This window comes from Serinus canaria, chromosome 2 (genome assembly GCF_022539315.1).
Source record: "Serinus canaria isolate serCan28SL12 chromosome 2, serCan2020, whole genome shotgun sequence".
Lineage (NCBI taxonomy): Eukaryota > Metazoa > Chordata > Aves > Passeriformes > Fringillidae > Serinus > Serinus canaria.
The window spans coordinates 112,262,110-112,283,239 of record NC_066315.1 but is presented as its reverse complement, the minus strand read 5'-3'; the positions used below and the strand labels follow the sequence as shown (position 1 = coordinate 112,283,239).

The following is a 21,130-nucleotide window of genomic DNA, read 5'->3' as shown; positions in this document are numbered from 1 at the left end:
TTCTGGTGAAGATGTTAATAAGAAGTTGAACATCACTAGTATAATTATTTATGAGAAGGTACAGCAACAGTAGTTTCTTTCAGTACATGGGCAGGAGACCATGGATTGTAGAGGATAAAACCAGAACTGGAGTACCTTTTATGCTAGGATCTACTTCATCTTCAAAAAAATTACTTCTTAGGTTTGTGTCCCTGTCTCAGGGACATTTCTGTCACACATTAGTTATTTTGGATTTTTATCTATTGTCATTAAAGTGAAACTTTTAGACAGCTCTATTCACATGATCCTGAGCAGTTGCTGAAGTTTTGGAGAAAACAAGTGACCACAGTAAAAGCCATTATCACATTTGAACAAGGCTTTTCTTCTAAGAGAGGGGGTTCTGTACCTTTTAAGCCTCCTACATGATTTCTCACTCAGCTGACATAATTTAGTCTCTTGATTATAGGTTTAGAAAAAAAATTGGTTTAGAATAGAAAACGCAGTCATATCACAGACACTCAACAAGAGGAGCATGAAGTAAAGTTTCAAGACTGGAAAAGCTTGAAGGAAACCCACAGCCTCTCTCTTTCTCCAGAGTCTGGTTTTCCTGCTGCACACTTTGAGATGCAGCCAGTCTGGCTGTTCCCAGCCTCCTCTGAAGGAGTAGGAATAACTCAGGCTCTGCCTCCTCTCTTCCAATTAGCCATTAAGAGAGAGTTCTGGGGGGGATTTCAAGGTCTGTGTGCAAGTTAAAAGATACTTGAACACATATATTGGTGCCTTGCCAACTCCTGCTTGAGGGAGTAGATTAGGGATAAGCTCTGAGGGGTGTGATTTCTGTACACACCACCTCCCCGTTTCTGGCTGCAGCTGGGAGAATAAAGTGCTACAGGGAATTCTGGGCTTCTCACATGGTGTGGGACAGCTTGAAAAAATCTGTACAGCAATTAGGGTGCTCCTCTTTTCTTTGGTAACTGGCTTCTGACTGGAGTTGCAGGTGCAAGGGAACAGAGGCACAGCTACCCAGTGAGAAATGTTTTGGATGCACAGCTGTGAGGTCAAGACATGAAAGAGCTGATGGACCAGGCAAGGCATCTAAAGTTAAAATTCCTCTTTTATTCAGTGTCTACCAGTCTGCAATCCTGTGGGATTCAATAAGGATTTATTTCTTGAGGCCTGGGAGTGCAGGGGAATTGAGGAAAGAAAACTTGGAAAAGTGTATTAAAATAAGCATTCATTCACAGCAGAACTTATTTCTTGCTTTTCTTTTAATTTATCTGCATCTCAGTGTTTAGAAAGAAGTCATGTGAGCTTCTGAGCTGCGGGGACAGAGACAGTGGAGAACGTGTGCATCAGTGCAGAGTGCTGCTGGAGCCCTGGCAGAGCGAGAGGGAGGCAGAGGGAGCCTGAGAGAGAAAAGGCGAAGTGGTGGGAGCTGGAACAGCAGCCACTGCCGCTGCTGCACGGTGCAGCTCATGCCTGGGAGCCAGCTCTGCTGCCAGCACGCCTCTCTGAGGGCACAGGTGCCTCACATCCCAAAGTCCTAGGTGGTCAGTGGCACTTCCAGGAGCCAAGCACAGCGGCTTGATTCTTTTATTTTCCTGCCAAGAGCACCTGTTTGAGGATTCTGCATCTTTTCCTGGACTGAAAGGTATTTTTTGTCATTAATGTGTCTTTTCTATGAAAGCAGGTATGGGATCAGGAAAATATAACTCAGGGCAGGATATTAAAGCAGATGTGCAGAGAGGTGGTGGGTTTCACTGTCTTCTACCCCTTTATAGCAGAGTTAGGCAATGAGGAGCCCCTGTTAGGATAGAGTTTGACTTAAAATATGAAAGACGGGAAAGACAGGGTTAAAGTGTGGGGGTGGATCTGAGCTGTTCCCATCTGGCTTGCTTCACTATGCAACCTTTGAAAGTGGAGGAAAACTTTCCTTGTGCACTTGGAGAAGCAGCATTACACAGCAAGATGTAAAACTTGAAATCATCTAATACGAATGTGATTTGCTTAAATCTCTGCTTGGCAAATTACAGTTCCCAGCACAGCAGAGCTCCCTTTATCACATACAAGTTTCAGAGGTCTTAACGTTCTGTGGCTGTAAAAATACTTCTCTTTTTTTCTCTCTCTTCCCTCTTTCCAGCATCCTGCTGTGTGCACTCCTCCTGGTCTCCCTCCTGCCTGTGGGGACTGTAGCCCTATGGATGCCCCCATACAGATTTTCCGTGAGGAGCCAGACTCCACCTGCTCCCCAGGGCCCTGCCGACCCCCCAGCACCAGCAGCAGCTGGGCAGACTATGACACCAATGCCACTGGGGGCTTTGGGGACGGCCAGCACAACCACACCAGCATCTCCCCAGCCATTCCCATCATCATCACCGCTGTCTACTCGGTAGTCTTCGTTGTGGGCTTGGTGGGAAACTCCCTGGTCATGTTTGTCATCATAAGGTAAGAGGTTTTGGGTACCGGTTGGAAGAGGCGCAAAAAACCTTCCCTAAGTTTGGCAGGGTGGGGTAGGGGGTGGATTCTGGAAGCCCTGTGGTGAGGGACTGGAAAAAAGCAACTGAAATGACCCAAACCTTGTCAGTCACAGTGGTTTGCCTGCACTTGTGTTAGAAAGGACAAGCTGGTTAAATGTGATAAATCCTGCAGCCTGAGGGAAAGCGCTTTGTGCCTGCAGCTGTGTTCATTGGCTGCCCTCTAGGGATGAGATGCTGCTGGCATCCGAGGGAAAAAAGCTCCAGTGAAAGAAGGAAACTTGTACAAGGCAGCTTTTATTTCCACTGCGAGGAGACCCTTGGGGACAGCTTATGTGTCCAGTCATGTGGACACTGATCCATCATTGCCTTAGCACCTAATGTTTTCCTTAACAAGGAGGGAAAGCCAGGAAATGATAAAGATAGGAGGAAAGGCTTAATGTAAAGCAAGGGATGTTCTTTTTCCTCTGTTTAGAAGTGTTTAACTCCAGTTATTGGTGCTGAACTGAAGAAAGTATAGAAAGTGCTGAAATACCTTTTCCATAGTTTTCAGGAAATAAAAACCCCTTTGTGTCTGTGTTAGTGAAGGTTTCAAACTAAACCACTTGGTGAAATGCACTGATACTTATGCTTGCATTTACACTTGTGTATTGGGGAATATTTTAGTTTGCACTGTGCTTCCTGACTCTTTTTGTCCTTTTCATTTGTAATCTGTAGGCATGCTTGGACAGTGCTGTTTAGCAGGGTGATAGTGAGCAATACAGGGCACTGAAATCATGCAATTTTTGGACTCTTTCTCCACAGCCTGTTTGAATTCTGATAAAGTTTCTCTGGGAAAAAATCCCAGAATTGTGGAGTATTTATTGCTCCAATGAAATCACCTTGTAGATGGAAAGAATGGAGGTATTGGAAGGGATTCTCTTTTGTAAGGGTCAAGCAATTACAGAACGATGAAGTAACTGTCAGACTTGATACAAGGGGAAGTTTTGAGAACCACTGAAGTTGTTGATAAGGTACTTCAAAAAGATGAGTTATAATCAGGTGCATACTCTTGAATAATGAAAATAAAATTCCATTTACTAGTCAGTGCAATAAAAAGAGATGCCTGTGGTCAGTTTAGAAAAAGTGGTTGGCTCCCGCTTTGTGATGATGTGATTTTCATACCCCTGCATGCCCTTTTGACCTTCATTCAGGGTAAAGATTTAATTTCCTTTTGTATTTCACCTTCAAGAAAAGAGACTCCATACTTGTCAGTCACACAGCTGCAAAGGCAGAGATTTTCTAAGCCATCAGTCAGTAACAAAGACAGCTGATTAACTGGTCTGGGCACCAGAAATAACCCCAAACTTAGCCCCAGAAGCTAGCATGTATGGGTTATAGTGGTGCCATATATTTGCTTTTTTCTCTTCCTCTGCTATCCTCCCAAGACTATTTTTGTAAGGCTCTAGATAGCTATTGCTCACTTTCCTTCTAGTTCCTACATTAGCTTTTCCTTGAATTTTCTCTTGGCCCATTTCTCAATTATGTGGTAAAAAAATAAACAAATATGACATAATACCTGTTGGGGTTTTTTTGGTTTTTTTCTGGAGAGGGGGAGGGTTTATTTGTTTTCTTTGTTAGATTTCTCTCCTAGGTTTCTGTGTGAAAAATGCTTTAAACACTGATAGAATCATTAGCTGAAGTGCAGGCAAATACAAGCCAACAGTCTTAAATTTTCTTATGGTTTTGAAATGTTTCAAACATTTGTGCAAGAGGTTTACTTTCTTCACTTTTCTCCAAACCTCTCCTGTCCCTCCATTTTTTTCTCACATATACTCTCTGCATGATTGTATCTCAGGATGGATTTTAATGACCCATGAACATTGTAGCCTGCAGTGATGTCCTTTTGTGAGGAAAGACAAGGTCTGTGGGAAGTTTGTGAAATAAGATGGTAAGGGAGAGGCAGATCCCGTCCCCCAGCCATCCCACAATAGCCCCCCCATCCCAGCTGCCACAAATCTAAAGTGGGATAGGGATATACTGAGGCTCTTTTTTACCTGCCAGCTGAGCACAGGCTTTGTCTGGGGCCCTTTGCTGCTCTTTCTCAACTCTGAATTCCACATCTGCTCTTCTCCTCCTAACCCCCTCTGGACTGGCAGGCAAGGCAGGCACGACTCCTTCTCCCTTTGCTCATTTAAATCTCTACCATTGTTAGAATAGTTCAGTTGGAATTATTATAATGATCATCTAACCCAACTGCCTGGCACTCCAGGCCTGGCACTGGGTCACTTTTTGGATGACAAAAAAAAAAAGTTCCTCCCTGTCTCCCCGTGTTCGGAGAATTTCAGTCAAAGGGTTGAAGTGTCAATGCTGTGGTGGATTTAGGAGACTCCAGAATCTCAAATTCAGCCATAGCCTGTGGTATAGGCAGGCCTTGGCCAATTCCTTGCTTTAATACCACTACAGGACTGGTTTTTCTGCTTCTGCATAAGGGCTGCTAAAGAAGCTCATGGACATCAGTGAGTCAGCATCTCAGCAGCTTGTGCATGGAGTGCTGGGTGAATGAAATCTCTTACAGTTCTGGTGGGCAGTTTTTCTTCTGAGAGGGAAAACTCAGAGTTTCCTCAGAGGAAAAAATAACAGGAGAATGCCACTTCAATCAGATGTACAAACTCCTGACAGAAAAGTAGCTGAGTTTGATACAGCTCCTGTGAGGAAGGATTTGTGTTGAAGTCTGACTGGGAATGATCCAGTGATGACACCATGGCCTCTTAAACCATTTCTCAGGAGACAAGGATTCTTCTCTTGGTTTTACTATCAAGCTTCAACACTTTTTCCTGTCTTGATGAGGTCACTTCATGGATTCCTCACATGTAAAATGGAGATGCTGGCATTCACTGTCTTTAAACACACAGCAAAAGTTAGATTTAAAAGCCAAAGTCTAATCACCAAAGCTTATAACAGAGCAAGACCAGGTCTATTGTAAACCCCCTGGGCTCTCAGACACACATTCAGTGATCCTTTCTAATGTGCAGAAAAAGCTCTGTGTTGAGTAGAGGGGACTGGCACTCTGGTCCTGCCCATGGCTCTTGGCTCTCCCAGCGTGGGTGGTTTGCAGGCTCTCTCCCTGTGTTTGGATCAGCTGTGCAGCACATGCACCATCCCAGAGGGCTCTGCTGTCAGCTGGGTGGATGGACACTCTGTGCCAAGCCATGGCACGTGGGGTGCAATGCTGTCCTGTGGCTGCTGCCTGTCCTGGGGAGAGAAGAAGAGAAAAAGAAGGCATCACATTGCCTTTTGTACTGGTGGGAAACGTAGGCAGTGTGTGGGAAGCACAGTCCTCCCCTATGGAGCAGGAGGGGAAGCATGAAATGGGTTTGTGGATACCTAGTAAAGTTGTCTGACCTCACCCAAGAAAAGTCCTACAGCTGTGGGGTGCTTGGCTTTAGCAGAATCCACCTCTACCCCAAATCTTTTCTTCTGAGATTACTTTTTCCTCTGCGGTCTCAGAAGAAATTTTTGGAAGTAAGGTGGCTGAAGGGGATAAGAAAACCTATTTGTCCTTGGAAGCAAAAAGGCTTTTTTCTCCATTCTTCTTACCTCATGTCTATTTTTTAAAAAAAATTTAGGGCTGGCTGTAAGCAAAATCGTAGTTTCTTGTGACAGCTGCAGGAAAGAAAATCTCCTGACTAAAGTTACAGCTCTAACTAGGATCTGCCCTTGTCAAAACCATAAACATACTCTGACAGAGCTCTGGGAGATGCTCTCTCTTATCTTCTCCAGATGCACTTTTTCTATGTATTTATCTTACCCTCATTGTTCCTGAATTAATTTACTGAGACCAACTGATATCAACAGGATCCCAAAGAGCCAATCATGTTTTCTTTTAAAATTATCTTTCAAGCTTCCAGTGAACTGAATAATTTTTTACATTCAAGAATTTTTAAGAAGAGGTTGTGTTACAGACACGTAGATTGATTCCTAAGGGAAAAGAGAAACCTTATAATTCTCTGCTTAGTCTAATGTTGAAGAAAACATTTTACCACTGATACATTTTTGTTCTTATATTTATTGAACTGAACAGCATTTTGCATAACGGGGAGAGTGTTTTAAGAAATGTCATATAATATTGACTCTTTTCCAGATTGTTTTTAAAATTTCTTCATCATTCATTCCAAGCAAGAATGAAAATATTTTTTTTAAAAGTACACAACAATGAAATGGACTCAATACATTGGTTTGAATTAATAATAGATTTTGATACCATCAAAAGATCACTTGTTAAATTGCTTTAAATTATTGTCCTAATTTTATTAAATTATATTTGGAAAGAATATTGTTCTGAAATGAAAATTTAAGCACCAGGAGAGTCGACCTAACTGAATTACCTGTTCCCTTTGCTGGCAGTTTGCATGATTTCACTCTTTTATGAAATCAAGGTTTTGGCTGCTAAAGGCAGAAGGTGAACTGTACTACACTTTGTGAAGTTTAAGACTTTTAACCTTTCCTTTGCTAATCAAAAATCTGACAGCTCACTACTAGCAGCAGAGAGGCATCAGATGGATTGATAGTAATTCATCATTTAGCTATGTCTCACTGAATGGAGGTAATTTTGATCAGTTCTGCAGCGTTAGTTCAAACGTGACATAGTTTCCATCACAACTTTGAAGAGTGATCATTACCAAAAGCTTTTACAGATGCCACAAAGAACAAAGCAACAGGAAACATGAAAGAGGACAGGCTTGTAGAAGAGTATCAATAGTTTGAAAACACAGACCATTTAAACAAAATGTTACTATTTCTAATACTTTTAAACCCCAGCTAGACAGTGACTGAGACCTGGGATTTACAAGCTGACAAGGAATCCAGCTCATGGTCATGATGTGATAACAAGAACTGGTACTGAAAATAGGCAGGGAGAGCAGAGGAAAGGCTTGAAAGGAATATTTAGCACAGACAGTATTAAAGAGAGGCTATAGCTTATAGTGAATAACGTGTTTGGCTTCTGAAGAGTAATTTGGTATCCATCCAGACATTTCCACTGGGCTAACAGCCAGGTAATCATTGAGTTCAGAGAAAGGCAGAACTGGAATCAGTGTCTGGTAGCAAGATGAATTACAGAGGACCTTTTTGAACTGGAAGGAAGTGAAAACCTAGAAGAACTTTCCAGTTTGGCTGCTGGCAAGGCAGGGAGCTTGAGATAACTTTCCTGTTGTCAGGGAGAGTGGTGGGTAGGTAGCTCATGATCCTCGAGGAAGCACAGGGAGGTGCACAGTGAGGAGATGGTGTTGGGGGGCACAGACTGGCTAAGCCCTTCTGGTGAAGTGGAAGAAATGAGGGAAGAGTGGGGACCTTTCAGTTAGTTTTTTTTTCTGAGAAAGGATTTTGAATTTGCTGAAAGGGTGTTGTAAAAGGAAATTCTTAACTGGGTGATTTGGATTCCTGGGACACATTAAGGAGAAGGGAAGATAATCTTCCTGTCTTTCCCACTCTCACTGTCTAAACTGTGATTAATTTGTCCCTTTAAGTTAAATTCTCTGAAACAGATGGGTTCCCAAGAAGAGTTTTCATTCCAGTTTTGTATTTCTTTCTGAAGAAAAAGCATCCAGCTACACTTAACTTCCAGGAAGTATATTTCAGATTTCCATTTGGTCCCCTCATCTCTAAATATCAGATAATTCTCTCAAAGTGAGGAATCTGTGCTCTTCTCCTTAAGGAAGACTTTGTGCTTTGCTTATTGCTACATTCTTTTGAGAATTTAGAGAGATATGAGGAAAAGGCAATAGGAATATCATTTTGTCTAGACAGGCATGAGTGCACAAACTGGATTAGTTGTGGGGAAAGGGTGTGTACAGATGCAATAAGGATATTGGAGAAGGGATGTCTGACCATGCTGGCATTCCACAAAATGTAAAAAAATACAAAAATAAAGAATATGTAAAGGTGCACATCACTTTAAAAAAAGTACACAAAATTAAACTGATTTAAAATATTGGTTGAAATTAATACTAGATTTTGATAACACCAAAATATTACTTTTTTATTTGCTTTAAACTGGCATGGTTCTATTGAGAAGTTGTCATGCCAGGCTGCGAATTACTTTTGAAATATTTATTTATCCCAAAGCCAGAGGGTTCAGCTCTCATTAGATTCGCTTTCTAATTCTCATGAAAGTTAAAGTTAATTTTAGGCAGTTTCCTGTTTTCAGTTTTGAGACATTATTTTTACTGAAATCTATGTGTTCTTTTAATGAGTATGAGTAGACAATTTTCTTCAGTGTATGAATTTCTGCAATTCATGATAAGAAAGTGAGCAGAACCTTTGTGATTTCTCCATTTCTTCTACCAATCCACCTTTGTAACATGCTCATCTCTGCTCCAGAAGTCAGCAAAGCATTAAGAGTGAATGTCTAGAGTTCCCAAATTTGGCTGTGCTGCATGTGGAACACAGAGGATTTTACATTTGCTAAATGCACTTCCCACTGCATTGTTGGTAGTCCAGCCACTGTGGCTATTGTTGGGCAACTGGCACAAAAGCCTCCTTGAGTAGTGACAGATGAGAAACTGCAGGGTAGGATTAGTTCAGAAAATCTATTCAATGTTTATTTAATGTCCACACTCAGAAAAGTTTTGTTTTACCATCCTGCTGGATGATGGACTGCATCAGGACTTCCTGTTAGACTCACCTTTCAGAATGACTGGTTTGTCAGAGTGGGCAGGAGAAGAATATTTTCACCATGGAAGCTACAAGCTGTCCTCTTCTGTTGACTGTGACTTAAAGTTTTCTGCATTTCACTTGAATCAGCTCCTCTAGGAATGTGTGTGTTCAGCTGGTCTGTGCTGTGGGCTTCCCTGAGGCAGGTGAGGCAAACAGATAAATGGGAGGAGTCCAGAGAAAGCCTCCCTGATGCCTCCTGAGAGGGACTGATGGCTTCTCCCTGAGCTGGCTCACTACTGATATGTGCATTTGTTGTCTTACCATATACTTCTATACTTGTTATAGAGCAAAGTCCCTTGTCTCCCATTACACCTTATTGTGGGAGTGTTGGCCAGAGATTTGGGTCTCCACACATCTGAGTGTGTAGCTGTCCTATAAAACACTCCAAGCTGTGTCAGTTGTTATTCATCCCTGTGGCAAAATGGAGACCAGGTGCATTGTTTTGGGAAGAAGAGTGATACCTACACCCCAAGACCCCTGACTGAGTGGTTTCTGAGCTCTTTCCTTTTTTCTGTCCTGCAGAAACATCTAGGGGAAGAAAACATTCAACAAACTGTTGTCTGCTTCCAACAAGGAAAGAAAGACCCTGAGAAATCTTTTCCTGTGGCTTTTATCCCTATTTCCTTGAGCAATGAGATTTGTTCTCCTTGCCAGGCAATCTGTGTCCTACTCAATTCCCTCTTCCTTAAACCCATGGGAAACCCTTTGCCAAAGGAGTTCACATCCTTCATGAAACAAAAAAATCTTCCAAGAAAAAAGAGTAACTGGAAAGGTAGATGTTAGAGGCAGAGATTCAATGTTCACTGGAGCAATGTATTTGTGACAAGTAAAAAGAATTAGAATGGTCTGTGTAACACCCTGGGAACCCCCCAGGGCAGGACTGGTCACTGGGAAATATCTGCAGCAGCATGAAGTTATTCAAGGGATAGAATAAGTTGCCTGGCAAGGTCAGTATTCATCTCTACTTATCAATAGAGAGCAAAAAACTTTGATACATAGTCTAAGCTAATTGTCCAGGCTCTTTCATAATGTTATTAGACATAATGGTTTTAGATAAAGTACCAGTTAAGGGAAATTCTGCATTCTCACTGATTAATTTTTAGCTGCAGTGATTCACAGCACCTTGACCTCTGACATCTCCTATCAAAGTCATGGAAGCAGAAATTTCACAGTATTTCTTTTTCCTACCATTTTACAGTTTCTTGCAGGAGAGGCTTTTGAGCTCACCTAAAAATATGAAAAACCCTTATCATGGAAGGAGAAAGATTAGTTCATTTTTGTTAAGTGGTGTGAATTCTCTTCCACATTGACCACTATATACATAGACTTGAACTAATTCAGAGCCTGGTTCTTTAGCTCAGGAAAAAAACTTTTCCCATCCAATCTAAATCCACAAGATCTTGCTAGAGAAGAAAGAGTAGTGGAAAATTGTAAGGATTTTAACTATACCTTTTGACATTTGCATAGATTATGCTGTCTGGGGGAAGAATAAAAGACAGATTTATGCTTTTCTTTTTTGAGCTGCTTTAAAATTGGTACCTTTAGATGCTTATTAGTAAAGAGATTTCCACTTTATGATATAATTTTGTACACAGCAATTTTTTGTCATGTCCTAAAAGATTTGATTAAGAGAGGCAACCATTAAATATGTTCAGTAACAAGGTTTTCCTTTATTTAAAGTGTCATCTGAGGTCTTCTACTTCTAAAATGTGGCAATTTAAAATATGATAATGACATATAACCCAATACAAACACGACAACTACAGGATGTTAATTTTTATATTCTTTAAATGACCTTAGCCTTCATTTCATATTGGCATAAGATTTTATATTGCATTATGAATATCCAAGAGAAAGCTGAGCCATCCTTCCTACATGGTATGGGTTTGGAATAGATCCTCCTGCTTGTTTTTTTGGCTTTTTTTTCCCGTTCTGATGCAGTATTATGGTGACTGTACTCTGAATATAGCCTTGAGATTTAGAGCTTTCCTGACTAAGCTTTTCAGCTGCTTGATCTCCATATACTTCATTCAGAGGAACCTAGTGGAACAGAGCCTGCATCCTGCTGATAGGTGTTTCTGCAATTTGCTTTTGATGTGCTTTAATTTTCATTCACTTACCCAGGTATCTGGTTTTTTATGCTTTTGTAGTTTCCCTCTGCAACTGGAGAAGTTTATTTGTAGTATATTTGATGTAGTATATTTGTTATCTTCCCTTTGTAGTATATTTGTTAGTTTTGCTCCCTTCCCCATCCCTCATTTCACACTGCAGGGAACATTTCATTACTTCATCCTATTACAGTTACATGAAAAAAGTTTGACCAGAGCCTCTTTCTCACCTTTAATCAGCTTCTCTAATGTTCCAGTGTACTTTAGAATCACAATCCTCTCCTCTCTTTGAGATAATAACTTTAAGGGGCATTACTAGCAGATTTTTTTCTGAAAGCACACCAGATCCTTAGTAGCATGTTTCCCTCTTCTGTTGCCATAATTTCATTGATAGCGTAGGCTGGAGGTGTGATTTCTTCTTATTTACTGTCTTAAAAGCTTGTCTTAAAAGCATGTTCTGCTCCAGAGGGAAAAGAACAGTAATGATGAGCTGACTGAGAAACACAGGGAAAATTTCTAGGGGTCAGTCTCAAAGAACTTTCTGTTTTTGGAAAGTGAATGATGCTTAATAGTTTTGAGAATTTTACCTTTGACATGTAAGTAACATCATTTAAAACTTGCTCCTTAAAAATGTCTTGATATACCCATCAAAAAAAAAAAAAAAAGAAAAAAAAGCATCCATATGAAAGTGTTGTGTTGTTGTGTTTCATCTTGACTGTTTTTCTGCAGCTTTGATATATCTTCTAGGTTTTAGTTTACAGAGGCTTGAGGCCTGCTTATAGCTTCACAAGCAGTCTTGAGATCCACCAGCTTAAGTGATCAGAGTTTTTTCTGCTGCTTGAAATTAGATTCTAGCACCTGGTTTAAAAGAGGGACTTTCCATTGCTATGTAGTATTAGAAAAGTTGCCATTCTCTTAAGAAGTCCCTATATCTAACAAACCATTTTTTAGACATGGGATTTCCCCATGAGCAGTTTATACAGCCATGGTTTATAAATATTGTAATAGTCTTTGAAACTTTACCTCAGACACTAAGGAAATGTCATTAATTGCTGCTGAGCCACTTATGCTGTAATTATGTTCAGGTTTACCCTATATGTCCTGCAAAACTAATTAAAGCAGGTAGAAATATTTTTACTTAAATGAATTCAGGTATTTGATCAAGAATTTTATTTTTGTAAAATGAGACAAGATTCCCTTACACAATTACTGTTTTAACCTTGTTCAAGTGAGTGAAGAGTATGGTGAGAAAACCCCAGACCACAAAAAATTATTTCCTTTATGTTTTGGTGCAACAGAATGAGTTGTAGGAAAGCAGGCAAATCCCTCATCTTGTGGACTTTATCAGGGTTCACTTGAAAGGGTCTGACAGCAACAGCAGTCACTCTGTTACTTAATTTGGACTTTTGATTAAACCTGCAAGCACTTATCTTCAGAGGCATGCAGGCATTTAATAATTTTGAGGTGTTAAATAAAAACATTCAAAGGAGTTTGGATGATTGAGTCCAGATTCTCAAAGGCATTTCTGAATTTTCTAAACTTCTAAATGAATGTAGGACTTTATCTATATTGCCTAATAACTTTAAAGGCCAGTACCACATTTATATACAGGCCAGTGTTTCCAGGCAGAAGTAATCAAGCTCTTTCCTAGCCCTGTTTTACAGCACTTGTTTGCTATTCTTCCACTGGAAGGCTAGGGAGGAGAAAAAGGGTAAGGAGTACTGGGAAAATATGGCATACAGAGTGGTATTGGCACACACATAAAAGAATTGAATTAAGGTTGCTAGGAATGGGAAATGTGAGATATAAAGACTTTCAGATATTTTCTTTTCCAAGGCGAAAAAAATCTTAGATGTTTTGCCCCAGTTTTCTGATTTTCTTAAAGGAAGAAAGATCAAGCTAATTCTTCTATTCTTTGAAAGCAAACTTTCCCTATCCAAATCCTTGGCGAAGTTTTTAAAGATCTATAGATATAATGATTCACGAGAATGATTACTTGTGTCACCTCTGCTTATCAAAGGTCATTGCATTTATCCTGAATGTTCCTATAAATCTAGTAACTTGTATTTGACTGAAGCAAACCCTTTGCAAAGAATTAGACCTTGATTTGCAGGCATCAGTGGATGGAAAAATTACTCCTTTCTTTTTCCCCATAATAATCACCTTAGCTGTTAAGAAACAGCTGTCAATGTTTCTAAGCTGAATTTGGCTCTCTTTAGAGTTTTATGTATTTGTTCTTGTTATGCTTTTCTGTGTAGTCTGAAAGAACTCTTCAGTACCTGCTATTTTCTCCCTATGAAGGTCTTCAGACACTGTAATCAAGTCACCTCTTGGAGTTCTTTTCGATAAACTAAATGTGCTCAGCTCTTTAAGTTAGTCAAAGAATTTTCTCCAGTCCCTTTGTTTACTTTTAGTGTTTCTTATGCAACCATTCCATATTTCCACAGTCTTTTTATTGCAATATGAACAAGACAGCAATTACAAATATCATCAGTAATGTCTGTAGAAGTAAAATTGTTCTTCTACTATTCTATTTAATTTAATGGAAATTAATCCCTTTTAGCAGAGAGTTTTGAGTGTTTAGTGAACTTTTGTTTGGTCTTACTGCTGAGATACACTTGAAGATAGTATTTTTTTTTCTTTTTTTTAACCAGGAGGGAAGTTATTTGTCTGATAATATGTCCTGTATTTGCTTTTTTCTAATCGCAAGGACTCATATTTGTGTTTGAACAGTCCCTTAAGGGCAACAATGTGACCTACAGGACAAAATTCCTCCTCTCCTGGAGGGTCTGTTGAGGGGATTGATCTAGTGGAGGGCAGAAGCCCACCTCTGACTGATGGTTCAGCATGTGGGTGAGAAGGATGTATTCTCTCTTCCCCTGCAGATTTTTTTTCTCTTTGCTCCAAACCACCATTTGGCTTTATTTCCTTGATAAGTCTTGAATAGAATGGTTTAGAAAAACCAACGCTATTTTTAACATTTCATATTGGTCATAAAATCAAATTCTTGCCCACATTTTTTTAATAGCTAATTTACATATTGTGCACAATTTGACAGCACTGCTGAATTTATTTTTTAAATAGTTTTTTTATTCTACACATGAAAGTTTTGAAGACAAATAGACACATTGTGCTGTGTGTTCATTGACTAAAGTGGTTGAATCTTAAGTTTCCACTATTAATTATTAGTGGCATATGGCAAAATGTAGCAATGTGTGTTTCTATGTGTGTTATGTGTGCACTTCTAGTTTGACACACACTCAAAATATGGGACTGAAGCGGTTTTGAGAAAGAAAATCTCATTGAATCCAATGGTAAATTGACAGCAAGGAGCAAACACGACTATTGGGGAGAAGCACAGGAGAGATAAGTAAATTCCCATGTCAGCAGGCTCTCCATTATCCTTCATGTCCATCACAGAGAGGGAAGCAGTCCTCCACAGGCTGTCTCCCAAAACTGTCATTGGGGTCAAACAAAGCAGGATGTCATCTCAAAAACCGGATCCTATTATTCTGTGTAGGCTGAGGTTCCTACCAAGGGCTTATTTTGATGAAATTAAAGAATGCAAGAGAAAATACTACTATGACATTTTTTTCCCCGTTGTAGTATCCCACTTATAGTCATCTTTTACATTATCAGTCATAAAAGAGAGGACTGGGAGAAGGTGATGGTAAGAAAGGAGTAGAAATTGGCAAGGAAGAAGCAAGGAATGTAAATGACTAAAACTGTTCAGCTGGCACTGTAATGAATTCAAGGAAGGCAAACTTCTTATCATATAAGAAGCAAACTGGCCCAGCAAACATAGCAAAAAACTTGTTTTCTCACTGGAGAATGGGACAACAGTTTCTTCCACAAACCAAACCCAGAAATCTCACAATCACTGACAGATAGCTATGAGAAAAGGAAATGAAACACATTTTGATCACTTCCAAATTTAACAGTGATGTTTTCTTGCAGCAGGATTTGAGGAAATAGAATTGAAATTTGTCTAATTAGATTAAATGTATTCATACATCTTTTGCATGTGGTAAATAGCTCTAACTGCAAACATAGGCACTGAGAGATTGAATAAAGTGTGTTCATTTTTATTCCAAGATGTGTTCATTTTATTCCAAATTTGTGCATTTCTATCACAGATGAGAAATGATATCAGAAACCACAACTATGGCAATCCTGACTGATAAACTGTTACATATCTGAATAGAAATAATCATATCTAGTAGTAATAAAGCCTTGCTTTTTTCATTCTGCAGGTACACAAAGATGAAGACAGCGACCAACATCTACATCTTCAACCTGGCAATGGCAGATGCACTTGTTACCACAACCATGCCTTTCCAAAGCACTGAGTACCTGATGAACTCCTGGCCCTTTGGTGATGTGCTGTGTAAAATAGTGATTTCTATTGACTATTACAACATGTTTACCAGCATTTTCACACTCACCATGATGAGTGTTGATCGATACATTGCTGTGTGTCACCCTGTGAAGGCTCTGGACTTTCGTACACCTCTCAAAGCAAAGATAATCAACATCTGTATCTGGCTGCTGTCCTCATCTGTTGGTATATCAGCAATAGTTCTTGGAGGCACCAAAGTCAGGGAAGGTGAGTGTGAGCATTCAAAATTCAGTCTTTTTATTTCTCAACTGACAATAAATTGCGGGTTCAAATATTGATCAAACCTTATTTATTCCTTCTTCAAAATTGCACCTAAATTCCTGACATTTTGAAATATATAGTAGAACATCATGGTGCAACATATAAATTATTTAAGCTCTGATGCCCATACCAAATAAATGAACAAAATGCACTTTGGAGCACTGCCTGTGCTAGAATGAGGCCATCAAAACTACAAGCAGACAGCAGGGGAAAATTTTCAAGAGTTTAATCACAATGGGCAAATCTAGAATCAGTTTAGGCTGAAAGTTGAAATGTGAACTTAAGGTTCTTTTTTTGATGTTGTGAGAGTAGTTCCAATGAAGTCTCAAGAGCAAAAACTAGAATTCTTGGGAGTTTATTATCACCAGCCATTTCACAGAACTTGAAGGCATGGTGAAGAAAGGAAAAGTCAGTAGCAGGAGAGAGAAAATTTAGGTAAATTATATATGGAAATATCTCAAGATCATATTTAAAAAAGGATGGGAATGTGTACAGAAACCTGGAAAAATTGAGAACAAGGATTGTCACAGGAAATGGAAAATCAGGCTATGGCAGAGAAACAGCTACAAGAACACAAAGTCAATGAAAACCATGAAGACCATGTATAGGCTTTGCTTGAAATGCCTGTTCCATGAAGGACTGTGGATTTAGCCTCTATAGCTCCTGACTCATTACCTTGCTATGGGGTTAATCTGATTTCTAGATCTTCCTTGAGAAGGAAGGGAGAGGAGCATTTTCTCACACATGTGCTTCATATCCACAGGTTTAACTCCAATGCAGGGGCATCTTGGGGTCTTCAAAAAGCTGGAGACTTGTAAGGTGTCCTTGGGTTGGGATCATCCCATTTACTGGATGGCTGGATAAAAGACAGGCACTTATTTGGTAGGAGTCTTGTTTGAGATGTAAACAACCTTTTGAAAAATTATTCATCGTTTCCTACACTATCAACCTTTCCTATTTAGAAAGGTTTCATTCCTCTTGAGACAAATGTTTACCTAAGGGCAGGGTTTCATCTGGCAGAGAATAAATGCAGTATGTTAAGGTGTTTGACATAGACCAATGTGAAAAATCGTTTCAGTAACAGCTGCTCAACAGCTGATAGATCTGGCTGAAGATATATAGATTTTGTTCTTGCTGATAGTCTTATGTTCTGTAGGTGACAGAGAAGTCCTCTGGAAGTTCTTCTTCCAGTGCTTTGGGGGATCACATGTCTTGGTCTGCAGTGCTGTAGCTCTTCTCCCCAGAAAAGTTTTGACAGGCTCCATAAAAAAAGGTTTGCCTGGGGAAACATTAACTTCAGGCATGTTTGGAAGAATGTCTTGCTACATACGAGATCTTGAGGGCCTGGGACACTGGCTCAGGCAGGTGTTTTGTTGGAGCCTGCTCAACTAACAGAATATTCCTGTCATTCAGTGTCAGCAGCACGTTTAGATCAAGGGGCTCCTCTGAGGCCAGCAATGATTTAATGCCTTTTCCACGCCAGGTAGAAGGCAGCCCTTTTTTATAACTTCTGAAGCAGAGAACAGTTATAAAGAACACAGCTGGACTAAATGAGGTTGGAAATATTGGCAGCTGCTTGTCAGGTGCTACTCTTCCTCCCAGCTTGTCTGATCCAAGGTCTCTCTTGAGCATTTAGTGTCAATTACCTTGTCTGGTGTGCTCGTGATAAATGCTGAAGTGGAAAGGCAAGGATGCTCCCCTTGCCTGACAGCTGGAGCTCAGGCCTGAAACTCTCTGTCATGTTGGTTAAAACAGTTGCTGTTTATATGCTTCAGGGCCTCTGTTGGATTCACATTTAAGCAACAACTGAACAGCAAATGGAAAGTGATTATACTTGAGGTTCCCTCACCATGCTCAGTTAATCCATTTTGTTATCACAGTTCAGAATTGCTCCCAGGTGTGTCTTTTTAGATACATTTTTCCTGCAGAATAAATTTTACATCTGTGTAAATTTTCCTGTTCTGGACTTAAAGGAAGTTTTCTTGCTGAAGAATTTTTCAGCTATCAAAAAATAAAGGTATAAAATTAATTCTTCATATTGCCAGTAGTCAATATTATATACATAATATGTATGTTTCCTAGACCAATATTGAGATTAATCTTAAATGGTAGTTTATCAAGCACATTATAAAATATATTTACACCCACTACCATATGGAATTCAGTGTTTTTCCTTAAATATATCAATATATTTAGAATATTTGTGTTTCCAACTGGAAAATGTCAGTATGAAATCTGAAGATTATGATACTATTCATAAGTTCTGCAACTTTTCAGGAAGTAAAAATAGAATATAAATTGGATTTTATTATGTTCCATTTCCAAAGTTCCAGAAAATTAATATAGTGTTGTGCATTATTATCAGATTTACTATTGACTGTTTCCTACTTGTAAACTGGGAAAATGTGAATGGATTCCATAAAGTACTGTGCTATGGCATTACTTATATCAAGTGCAGTACAATAATAGTGACTTTAAAATAAGGTCTTCCATAGAAAGTAAACTGCAATGGAATGCAAGGTAATAATTAAGTTTTTATTCGATAATTTGGAATTCTAAAATAACATTGCCAACCAAAAATTATAGCAAAATACAGTGAGGATGACCTAATAATTTTGATAAATATGTGAAATTATGTCAATAGATGTGAAGGGGCCATTTCTTCTGGGAGTAGGTTTCAGTGAGTAGCTGGATGTGGTCTGGAGCAGCCACCCCTGATCACACTTCATTTTCATCCCACACATCTGGAGGCAGCTTTATTAATTTAGATAATACAGCTACGTCCTGATTGTATTTCATAGCTGCTAAGCCATGCTCTATTACAAATAACAGTAATAATTGACAGGAAAACTTCTCTGAAGATAATTGTTGGCATTTCTAGAATGAAATTAAGTGAAAGCAAGAATGCTTATGAAAACCTACATCACAAAGGATTTAGATAAGTTCACTGAGTGTCAAGTCACACTTGTGCTGTCATCTGAATATCCTGCATCAGCCTAGAGAAATATGTCTTTTCCATTTTCAGCTTTTAGAATCATACATATTTAAAATAAACCCCAAAAATATTTAACTTTCTTAGCTATAAATATTTTCCATTAAGATGTTTCCATATTCAATATTGCCCCATAAAAACTTTCTGATATCCAACCATGGAAATGTGTGTATGGCACTATAATGATAACTTTTTCCCTAATTGTTTTTCAAAATAAATTCTCTGCTGTATGTTTTTGATTTGGGAAGCATTTTTATAGCAGGGAAATATGGCCTGATTTTCTTTTCTGACATGTCCTGATGGAGACAGATATGAAAAACTGATGTGCAGGAGTATACTGAATCATTCCACTCAAGATCTGAATCAGTGAAAACAATACATAATAATTTGTAGAGGAATGAAAAACTCAGTAGGGAAACTGATAAAAAAATCCAAAGAACTTTACAGGATAAAATCTAAGCTACAATTCAGAGTGAAAAATCCCTGTGTTACCCTGACTTATCTTCAGTAGAGTTGAACTACTGACAGTAGTTGTAAATTTACCCCTTCTCTTGCCTTTTCATTTATCTTATTTCTTATTTTTCCATATACTTTATATGCTGGAAGGCTCTAATGAGCTCAGCAAATTAAACCTCAAATATTTCATGCCTTAGTTGTCAGATGAAATATTTCTGCTAAATACATTCAAGTGACAGCCTGTGGCTCTGAATCTTGGCATGGGCAATGGGAAAGGGAGTGGAAGGATCTCTGTGGCTCAGATCCTGCACAGGCTGCATTTCCAATGGCATGATCTGCACAAAAGAGTAGCTTCCGTTTGACTCCATGCATACATGTATTTTGTTTGCTTCTATTTAACTGAAAAGAAGATATTTCCATGGGTTTTTCTGAATGTAAACATTTGTGTGTACCTTATTTGTGGTGTAAAAGGCACATGGGAATAGATTATTACACAATTATCATATATTGGCTCATTTTCTTACTATCAAAACCTCCTTCAGCTTCTACCATTCACGGTATCAAAAATCTTTCTCCACCCACAGACAAAAACATATGTAGTTTGATAATAATGATGAGATTTCTGCTTTGCTGAACATGGTACTCAGTCTGGTTTTAAATCTCAGTGAGACTCAAATAGAAACAACTTTACAGATTTTGTTTTTGTGCTCTGCTTTTTTGTATCTTCCCATGGGAAAGAAATTTCATACAATATTTTGCTTTTGAAAAACCTCAAAACTCAGTAATTTCTAGACACAGCTGCATAAAGCCAGTTTCAATGGTAACTGAAAGCTTCCTTGGAGCGATTTAATGATAACTCTATTTATAAATATCGCAGTACATGCTAATCACTTTTCCTAGGTTATGCTATGATAATGACATTGTTTAGAATATCTAATAACAAAGCAATTTTCTTCTTGCTTCCTTCATTTTTAGATACTGCTAGCACTGAATGCTCCTTGCAGTTTCCAGACAGAGATTATGTGTGGTGGGACATCTTCATGAAAATCTGTGTCTTTGTCTTTGCGTTTGTTATTCCAGTTCTCATTATAATTGTTTGCTATACTCTGATGATTCTGCGCCTGAAAAGCGTGAGGCTCCTCTCCGGGTCTCGAGAGAAAGATCGAAACCTGCGCCGCATCACCAGGCTGGTGCTTGTGGTTGTGGCAGTCTTTATCATCTGCTGGACTCCAATTCACATTTTTGTGCTGGTTGAGGCCTTAGGGGATGTCTCCCACAGCACTGCTGCCATATCCAGCTATTACTTCTGCATTGCTTTGGGTTACACCAACAGCAGCCTCAACCCAATCCTTTATGCCTTTTTGGATGAAAACTTCAAGAGATGCTTCAAGGACTTCTGCTTCCCCTTCAAGATGAGGATGGACAGGCAGAGCACCAGCAGAGTCAGAAACACTGTGCAAGACCCAGCTTACATGAGGGAAGCAGGTGGGGCAAACAAACCTGTATGACTAGTCGTGGAAATGTCCTCTTACTGTCCTCAGGAGAGAGAGGAGTCCAACGACCTAGGACTGACACAGATTACCACTGCAGTTTGAAATTGACTCACCCAGACAGACATTTCTGGAATATTTCAGAAATCCCAGCAGTTTGAACTAAAGCAAGTTTATTATCAATAAACAAGAATCTCCTGAAAATTGGCTCAAATGAAAAGGACCTGAATGATGGTCAGGTTTTGGCACCATATCTGCTGTACTTGAGCCAGTAC

At 39.3% G+C, this 21,130-nt stretch overlaps 1 protein-coding gene across 2 annotated transcripts; it reads left to right on the top strand.

Annotated features, from left to right (window-relative positions):
- The first annotated feature begins 2,094 nt into the window (after positions 1-2,094).
- Positions 2,095-20,873, top strand: OPRK1 (opioid receptor kappa 1). 2 transcript variants are annotated; one of them, XM_009085259.4, is made up of 3 exons: positions 2,095-2,424; positions 15,511-15,863; positions 20,341-20,873. In XM_009085259.4, the coding sequence occupies exons 1-3, from the start codon at positions 2,177-2,179 to the stop codon at positions 20,871-20,873; spliced, it is 1,134 nt and encodes a 377-aa protein (XP_009083507.1). In that variant the 5' UTR covers positions 2,095-2,176. The 2 variants fall into 2 exon arrangements, with proteins under 2 accessions (XP_009083507.1, XP_050826853.1); XM_050970896.1 differs by lacking the exon at positions 2,095-2,424 and having other exon boundaries at positions 15,511-15,867; positions 20,351-20,873.
- The last annotated feature ends 257 nt before the right edge of the window (positions 20,874-21,130 follow it).